This window comes from Copadichromis virginalis, unplaced genomic scaffold, assembly GCF_057382275.1.
Source record: "Copadichromis virginalis isolate Kocher_CV1m ecotype Utaka unplaced genomic scaffold, C_Virginalis_male_GT1.1 unmapped_scaffold_1, whole genome shotgun sequence".
In the NCBI taxonomy this organism is placed as follows: Eukaryota; Metazoa; Chordata; class Actinopteri; order Cichliformes; family Cichlidae; genus Copadichromis; species Copadichromis virginalis.
In genome coordinates this window covers 7669405-7679290 of record NW_028188589.1, presented here as the reverse complement: position 1 = coordinate 7679290, position 9886 = coordinate 7669405, and the positions used below count along the sequence as shown (strand labels likewise).

At 43.2% G+C, this 9886-nt stretch overlaps 1 protein-coding gene across 1 annotated transcript; it reads right to left on the bottom strand.

The window, feature by feature from the left end:
• Positions 1 to 352: 352 nt before the first annotated feature.
• LOC146679718 (protein NLRC3-like) lies at positions 353 to 8145 on the bottom strand. The gene is made up of 6 exons (XM_085450177.1): positions 7818 to 8145; positions 6729 to 6849; positions 6525 to 6644; positions 4503 to 4581; positions 2306 to 2510; positions 353 to 2154 (listed from the first exon to the last, which is right to left on the bottom strand). The coding sequence occupies exons 2-6, from the start codon at positions 6815 to 6817 to the stop codon at positions 353 to 355; spliced, it is 2295 nt and encodes a 764-aa protein (XP_085306303.1). The 5' UTR covers positions 6818 to 6849; positions 7818 to 8145.
• Positions 8146 to 9886: the final 1741 nt, after the last annotated feature.

Sequence of the window (9886 nt, the reverse complement as noted above, 5' to 3'; positions counted from 1 at the left end):
TGAAAACGATGTAGGTGCAGTCTGGTAGCTCAAGTATTTGCTTTAAAAAACAGAGCTAGACTCCTGGTTGTTGGAGACAAGTGAACAACTTGAGGATAATAAACCTGTCAGAGGGGCTGAAGGATCAGAGCTCATGTTCTTATAGGCTGGATCTGGATTGTGCTTTGATTCGAGTTGAAGACAAAAATATTTCAGAAATGCTGACATGTCCTGCTGGAGAGAAATATTTAAAGTATCATGACTATTTTAGTGACTATTTTTTAATTTTTCTAAAGTGGTAGTGTTCTTTGAACTGAGCACCTCTGATTTATTTCCCATGATTTTAAGAATGAAGCGATGAGTTCATGTTTACTTACAGAGCTTTGTTGGAGGCTTTGACCACTGGCAGCAGCCTCAGAAGAGCCTTCTCTGAAGCAGAGTATTTCTTCAGGTCAAACACATCCAGATCTTCTTCTGATGACAGTAAGATGAAGACCAGAGCTGACCACTGAGCAGGAGACAGTTCATCTGTGGAGAGACGTCCTGATCTCAGGGACTGTTGGATCTCCTCCACTAGAGAACGATCATTCAGTTCATTCAGACAGTGGAACAGATTGATGCTTTTCTCTGCAGACAGATTCTCATTGAGCTTCTTCTTGATGTACTGGACTGTTTCCTGATTGGTCTGTGAGCTACTTCCTGTCTGTGTCAGCAGACCTCGTAGGAGAGCCTGATTGGTCTGCAGTGAAAGACCCAGGAGGAAGCGGAGGAACAAGTCCAGGTGTCCATTTGGACTCTGTAAGGCCTTGTTCACAGCACTCTGGTAGAAGTGTTTCTTTGCAGATTCTCCTGTTTCAGACTTCTTGGATGTTGTTTGTTGTTGTTCCAGCAGATTGAGTCCAGAGTTGCTGAAGGTCAGATGGACATGAAGAGCAGCCAGAAACTCCTGAACACTCAGATGGATGAAGCAGAACACCTTGTCCTGGTACAGTCCTCTCTCCTCTTTAAAGATCTGTGTGAACACTCCTGAGTACACTGAGGCTGCTCTGATATCGATGCCACACTCTGTCAGGTCTGATTCATAGAAGATCAGGTTTCCTTTCTGCAGCTGATCAAAAGCCAGTTTTCCCAGAGACTCCATCATCTTCCTGCTCTCTGGACTCCAGTGTGGATCTGTCTCAGCTCCTCCATCATACTTGACCTTCTTCACTTTGGCCTGAACCACCAGGAAGTGGATGTACATCTCAGTCAGGGTCTTGGGCAGCTGTCCTCCCTCTCTGGTTTCCAGCACATCCTCCAGAACTGTAGCAGTGATCCAGCAGAAGACTGGGATGTGACACATGATGTGGAGGCTTCGTGATGTCTTGATGTGGGAGATGATGCTGCTGGCCTGCTCCTCATCTCTGAATCTCTTCCTGAAGTACTCCTCCTTCTGTGGGTCAGTGAACCCTCTGACCTCTGTCACCATGCCAACACAGACAGGAGGGATCTGATTGGCTGCTGCAGGTCGTGTGGTTATCCAGAGGCGAGCAGAGGGAAGCAGTTTCCCCCTGATGAGGTTTATCAGCAGCACATCCACTGAGGTGGACTTTCTAGGGTCAGTTAGGATTGTAGTTTTGTGGAAGTCCAGAGGAAGTCGACACTCATCCAGACCATCAAAGATGAACACAACCTGGAAGTCTTCAAAGCTGCAGATTCCTGCTTCTTTGGTTTCAGTAAAGAAGTGATGAACAAGTCCCACCAAGCTGAACTTTTCCTCTTTCAGCACATTCAGCTCTCTGAAAGTGAATGGAAATATGAACTGGATGTCCTGGTTGGCTTTGTCTTCAGCCCAGTCCAGGCTGTATTTCTGTGTTAAGACTGTTTTCCCAATGCCAGCCACTCCCTTTGTCAGCACTGTTCTGATTGGTTCATCTCTTCCAGGTGAGACTTTAAAGATGTCTTCTTGTCTGATGGTTGTTTCTGGTCTGTCTGGTTTCCTGGATGCTGTTTCCATCTGTCTGACCTCATGTTCATCATTGACCTCTGCAGTCCCTCCCTCTGTGATGTAGAGCTCTGTGTAGATCTGATTCAGGAGGGTTGGGTTTCCTGCTTTAGCGATGCCCTCAAACACACACTGGAACTTCTTCTTCAGGGTGGATTTAAGGTTAAGATGACAAACAGCAGCTGGAAGTTCTGAATAATAATAATAAAAATACAACTTTAACAATCATATTTTACAAAATGCTGATGACAATTTCTGACCCACTGAGAAATGACTGAACACACTGGTGTCACAAGTTTCTCATTTATCCAGCAGCTTAAATCTTTAGATAAATCCTCTTACGTCTCTGCAGACGGTCAGCCAGCTCCTCCTGCTTCATTCTCCTCAGGAAGTCCACTGTGATCTTCACAAATGCGTCTCTGCTGTTTCTCCTCTGCTCATCATCCTCCCTCTGAAACTCCAAGCACTGGGGCTTATTTGGATTCAGAGCCTTCTGGATCTTCTTCAGCTCGTTCTTCACAAAAGTGATGATGTTGTCCTCCAGCAGCTGGAACAGAATATTTATGAATGACCCACCACTCTGAACTTTAGTCCACACAACATCCACTTCTTTACCATCAAGGGGCATATCATCCACGACCTCTTCACCAATTATAGGTTTGACTTTATCTGATTAACTGAGACTTTGTCCACAACTCCACGATCCCAAAACGTTGATGCTGTTCATATGAATGCAGCGATTTCAGTGGGAGAAACATTTCACTGGTGTTCAGAGCTGAACTACCAACAGGTTGATGATCAAAGCCAGAAACTTGGAGATGTTTCAGGTGACTGAGTTGATCGTACAGACAACTGGTCTTAAAGGTTCACTCTGTTTACACATACAGATCAGTATTTAAGGTTTGACTCTCATCATCCACTGGAGCACAAACTGGGCGTCATCAGGACACTACAACACAGAACAAACACCATCCCCACAGACACAGCAGCCAGCGAAGCAGAAGAACTTCACATCAAGAAGGTCCTGAGTAAATGTGAACGCTGGTTTGAGGGCGGAGTCAAGGAGGCCATTTATGTGAAAAGGAAAGACCATCTCTGAATGGAGGAGGGGCCTAAGGGTACATTTGTCACCATCTTACATGCTGTGATTGCAGCCATTCCCCAGCTCTCTGTGAACTGGACTCATGACCATTGATCAACAACCATTGATCAATGGTCCTGACAATATGCGTACCAATGATCAATGAACTGACCTCCCAGCCCATTGTTCCTTCAGTGGGCTGGTTTCAGTCATACAAATGTCCTGTTTATGAGATTGAAACCTGCAGTCAGCTGAGACTGAAGAAGTCACCTGATGATGATGAAACGTTTCTCCCACTGAAAACATCCAGATGAACAGAATCAAGCTTTTTGGGATTTACGTACCTGGATGATTGAGCATCAAGACACAACTCTGTGACTTTTCTCAGATGAATCAATCCTCTCCTCCAGCTTTGTTTACATCTACCAGCCCTGTGGCGCTGCCCAGGGACAATAATCTATGTGAGAGGTGGAAAGTCATACAGGTGTCTGCTCCTGCCTTCAGTTATTTTATCTACTGTGTGTCAACTGGCTGAACCTCCTCCAACTGTCTACTGTCTCCCTAAACTCAACAATGACTTAGTGATCTATCCATTCTCTGACCAAACACATCCTGCTGCAGGAGGTTAACATAGCAGCCAATGATGATCCCACTCACTGTGAACAACACATTTGGACCTGATTTGCTGCTCTGGTTTACACGTGAACTTCCACTGCTGCTGTCACCAACTTGAGAGGCTCTACAGAAAAACTGGACTTGTCCATAAAAAGATGTATAAAAATCATAAACTACATTACAAGGACAGCATTGCTCAATCAACTCTAATTACTACTGACATGTTATCTCTTCTAACTAAGGTACAGACACTCAAACTTGCTGCTTTCAGTGAGAAGTCAAATGTCTGAATATGAGCTGGAAGCCGCTGAGAGTCCTCCTCCTTCCCGTGGGGTTTACTTTCTCTACTACTTTCACTATAAACACGCCCCTTTCATGCACCTGCAGAGGGCCACCAGCAGATGGAGCTGTCTTAAACAAATCCACTTGGATAGTTAGCTGTAGATGATTTTCTCAGTATGATTGTAGGATTTTGAGTTATTCTTTAGATTTATTTAAACTCTTATATTGTGCACAAGTGTTGAGCGACCCATAATTTCTCTGTACTTTTCATAAGAGCAGCCAGACTTTCAGCTAGTTTTTCTTTTTTAAGAGCTCAAAGTTATTGAAGAAACAGTTATTCAGCTTCATTCCCACTGATCTCGACTACAAACTGTTTCACTTTGGTTTCTGTTTAAAGCCTCGATGTTTAAAACGTTTCCCTGTGATCACATTTGCACCGTCTGATTTCAAAGTTTGTTTTCTTTTGGTCATTTAGTCCACAGAGTCCTTGGTGTTCTGAAAGGGACCTATAAATAAATGCATTATTATTAATAATAAAGTAGTTGTTGTACATGTACAGACCATAAATATGGAGTCCAGCTGTGTTTGATGCTGCTGGGCAGACTGACCACTGGGAACCTCTGAGCTCTGCTGCTCCACTCTGTGGAGGAACCATGAAGGATTAGATCAACACAGGATAAAGATCCAGGAGTTTCTGCTCAAATAACTTCATCTGAATCAAGTCTGTCAAGTTTTAGACTCTCAGATTCTGAAGATATATTTTCTGTTTTCTATGAACTTTCTTTCATCAGTGATGGAAGTGATGCTGCAGAAGCTCAGAGGAAACTTTGAGACTTCATCAAACTGATAAATTCACTCACTGGAAGTTAAAACTGTGATGAACCATCAACTAATGCTCTCAGGAGGCCAAAGGTCCCTGAATGTAACTGTGCAGTAGATTCATCGAGTGTTTGAAACCTGACCACTTCCACATGTTTTCATTCTAACAGAAGAAGTCCTTTTCTCATTGCTTTGATTTGAGTTTTCATTTGAGTTTTCTGAGTCTCGTGTTTGGAGTCGAGTCTAATCAATGATCTGACAGAAGAACATTAAAAAGGATTTACCAGTGCTGTCAAAATTAACATGTAGGGTTAGGGTTAGGGGTTCATCTGTTATCATGATTAACATGATAAAAACCTTTAACACGACACATCTGGAGAGCAGAACGACTCAAAATCCCTGAAATGTTTCTATCAACGCACTTCGGGCAGTTTGTCCGAGTAAGAGTGACAGAGTGTGTTAGACTGCTGCAGGATCAGTGCCACCTCCACAGACCTGTGAAGAAAATGATGGTTTGACAGATGGGCTCAGATTCAGGATCAGCTGAGGAGTTTGTGGCTGACAGAATCCTGCAGGTACAGAGCAGAGCCCATCATTAGCATGCAGGACTGTCCCTGGGGGGGTCGGCTCATTCAGGAGCTTAATCAATGTTTACATGTTCAATAAACATGTTAAGTGTGTAAATTTGCCCTTTTCTCTCGAGTCTGTTTGCTCATGAAATGAAATTTGATTCGTTTACATTAAAAATGATGTTTAATGGTGATTAATCCAAATGAATCCACAGTAACCCTGTGATGAGTCTGATTAAACATTTTCATTAACAGCAGTAATATAGATTATATATTATTATATATTAGTGCACACTTAGCTTTTAGTATATATGTTTGTTACAAAGTTGTATTTACAGCAGAGAAGCTGAGTTAAAGACTGAAAACTATTCAAAGTCTCTTTGAATTGAAGCGTTTAACATTCTTTGTGTTTATTCTGCATTGACTTCATTATATGGTGTAAACGTCTGTTACAGCCTTAAATATAAAGTTGGAAAAATGTAACTGCAGCTATTGATCAAGTAATTGTGATTAATCAGGATTAATGACAGAAGATTGTGTCATTAATTAGTCATGTTTTAATCTACTGACAGCACTAGTGTTCACTCTGGTGCCTCCAACTGTTTTACGCCCTTTCAACACCTTCGTGGTCAAAAGTGTACACGCACAAAATCTACAATAAAACCCTCACGCAGCAATAGGACAGACACACAATCCATTTATCTCTGTGTCTCAAACACACACACGTGTATTCAAAGCCTCGATTTGTTCATATTTCATCTGTTGTGTTTTTATCTTCAGCGTTTTCAGTGTTGCTGCATTTACACCAAAAATGTTTCCATTGATGAATCAGATTGATTTGAATGTGTTTCATCCATACAAATCCCTCCCTGGTGGTCACATGACTCTATAACATAACAGGAGTCATGTGACAAGAGTTTCATGCTGTAAAATGTCAAAATGGTTGAATGTGGTGGAGTAAAAATGTGAGATGTCAACGACTTTTCTTCAATATGAAATGTTTGCAGGGCCTGACAGGAAGTGGACGGACGCTCTGATCACTTCCTGTTTGCTGAAGTGGGTTTTCAGTTGTTTAGAAACCAAAGGCTTGTTTTAAAAGACAGTTTAAATGGGACTGAGGGAACGACGTGTTTGTAGTTTATATCCAACAACATCAAGCAGTTTAATCAAAGAGCTCATGTTGCTAACAGCTCACCTCTCTGCAGCAGACACAGGCTGCACTTTAAAATCAATGGGACGATCTTCAGACCAGTCACTCCTTAAGGACACAGAGCTGGCTTCAGGTTCATGTTTACGTTTAGTTCCTTGTTTCTTCCTGTGAATAATGATGGAGCAGTGATGTGAGTGCTGAGCTGTGACATGGAGAAGAGTCATGGACAGTTAGAGATGGTCATCTCACCTCTGAGCTTTGGTCTGGCTCTCATGTTCCCCACACAGAGTGCTTTTAGAGGGAGGGACTCCCTCCTCTCTGTCCTCACACTGATCCATGCTGCTCAATTCAGCTCACACACACTTTCTACCTGCAGAGGAAACACAAATCATTCATGTGCACATCAGCTGAAATCCTCCTTTCATCATGTGTGCTGTCCAAATATCAGCTGCTTCTTTCCTGCTTCATCTCAGTGTCAGCTGGATGCAGTCAGACAGCAGTGTGAGGCAGAGGAAGCTGCCATCAGCTGCTCTGCTATCAGTCCACTAGATGGAGCCTGAAGCACACACGATGCATTCACTGACACACACTGATTCACTGTGACTGGAAGCTTCAGTCAGTCCAACACGTGTGAACAACATTTTAAACATTTCAGCTGATCCAGGATTCAAAGAGGATCAGCAGAGTTAAAGCTTCACACTAATTCTTCCTGCTGAGTTTGCAGAGAACTGCACACACACTGATTCACTGCTAATGAGAAGCTTCTTCCATCCAGTAATTCATCATCCATCAGCTCTGCTGCTGCTCTCAGTCCTGGACTCTGATCACACACTAAAAGCAGCTTTTTAACTCGTGTCTGTAAGAACTCTTAGCGTTAGCTTAGTGTTAGCTTAGTGTTAGCTTAGCGTTAGCATGCTGTGTGCTAGCTCAGCGTCAGAGCTCTGCAGGTGTCTCGTGTGTAAATATTAATCACAGTGACAGTAAAAGAGGTAAAGGGCTGTGACGTCATCACGTACGCTGCGTCCTCTGTGGGCTCTGAGTGAACTCAAAGTACAAACTACAAGTACACAAACACGAACGTAGCTCAGAGTGGCGGACACACTCGGCCTCGTTGGTCCAGCTGTGAGTCCGTTACCGTGAACTATGGAGCGGCAGATTTGTGCTGAACTAAGCTGCACACAGCTGATGTTAGCCAGGAAACATTACACACTGACTTTAATGGAGAGACCGGAAATACAAACACACACAGTTTGTTGTGTGAAGAAATCAAACACGAGCTGAACAAACAGTAAAGTTCCTAAAGACAAACTGTTAAAGGAGGAAACAAAGCAAACTTACAGTTTCTTCACACCAACAACAAGCTCCACTCCACGAAGTTCAGGAAGTGAAATTAAACTTTGAGCAGGAAGGAAACACCCAAAGAGACGTTTGCGGACAATAAGGAGCATCGGGACACTGTGCTGCGTTCAGGTGCACCTGGGAAACTCCAAACCTCTGGCAGGCTGTGATTTATTTCTGCTGGTTTTCCTGTTTGAAGCACAAACATCCGTCATCACTTTGTTGTTGTTCTTCCTGCAGCGTTTAAATGTTTCAGCACTGACCTGATGTTTCTTCAAAGCTCATTTCAACCTGTTGAAGTCATGAATGAAAGTGCAGACTGAGAGTGGATCACATGATGTTTGAGGTGTGTCATGTGACATGTTCAGTATTGTCACACATGTCTAGATTGTCCCTGATATCATAACTGCTCAAACACTGATGATTATATTTGAAGAATTATTCCTGATGGCAGCAAAGTTTGAATGGAGCTCTCTGTCTGTGCTGATTTGTCGCCCTCTGGAGGTCAAAGCACAAACTGCATGATGTCACTGTAACCACCACAGAGACAGGAAGTGTTTTTATGACTGAAACACTGAAATGATGCTAACGGCTGTCGTTAGGCTCACTGACAGCAGTGCTGATGTGTTCATGTCAAACACTGGCTCAGGTCAGACTCCTTCATCCTTCTCCAGCGTGAGGCCGCCCTCAGACCCACAGGAGCTCTGACCTTTGACCTCCTGACCCTAACCATTTTAGTCTTGTTGCATCTTTAAATGCAAATCCATCCAAACTGTAGCCGAGCAAAAGAAGCTGGAAGTTGTTCTATGAATGATGTTGTTGAAGGAGCTTGGAAAGAAAAGCGTCTGGACTTCTTTAAGTTGCTTGAAGAGGGACATGGACGTCTTAACGCCCACTCACATCCTGGGACATTTGATCACAGGAAATCACATGATAGCGTGGGGCTAGATCTCACAATGGGTTCACCCAAGACACGAGTAGTTCTTTATGTTTCTCGTGCACGGGAGAGAACTGGACCAATGCCGTTCCTTCGCTTGACCACAGTCGCTCTCGTCCGTTCCCTCGTTCTTTTATTGAGGTTACATGAATATACATAGGTTCATTAACATACACGTGAACAAAGGTACCAGTCTGTATGTTATGTAGGTGTGTGTGTGTGTGTGTGTGTGTGTGGAGTCAGAGTGTGACCCCATAAACGACTTCCCTAAACCTGCTGGTCTGGAAGTCCAGCAGTTCATCTAAACAAAAGGCACTTAGACTAAAACAGACATCCTACCACAAAACAATAAGAAGGTAGCACCTCTCCCATGATCCCAGGACGTGGGTGTGAATGCCAGAACACTCTGGAGTCACACAAAGTCTTTAAAGACTACTATCATTACACAATTGGTTCTACACCTCTAAGCATATATGGTTAGATATTCCCCAATAACAATGACAATGATAAAATATAAATCCAACAATGGTTTTCAGGGTTTTTATCGTTAACTTCGTTTCCCTGGGTCTTTCCCGTGTTGTAGTCGTGTGTCTTATTTTGAAAGAAATGTTTACGCGTTACCATAGCGACCAGAGAGCATTAAGGGTGCAGACAGGTGCATCCAACAACATTTTATTTTCCCTTATTTGATTTATGGACCTAACTGTATGAACTGGACTTTGGCTTTAATGCTGCTCCTCTTCATCATTGCTGTGTTGCATTTCCATCATTCTGCTGCTGGATTCACTGCAGGCTTTAACAAACACTCCTTTGGGTCCAGGCCCAGCCACGTGTTTGTAAGCTGCTGTGCTCCTCACAAATAAAGCCTGAAGCAGCTCAGACTGTTAGAAGCAGCACTGAGCCCTGTTACAGTTATAGTGTTAGAGCAGCGGCTGCAGCCTACAGCATTTAAACTAGCTGACAGTAAACACATCAGTCCAGATGTTACCACATTACTTTGTGATGCTGAGAGTTAAAGGAGACTGGCTGATTAAAATCCCATTCCTTACATCACCGTCCTCTGCTCTGACTGCTTTCATTTAATCTCAATCAGAATACTTTTTTGATCCCCAGGGGAAATTATTTAGGTTAC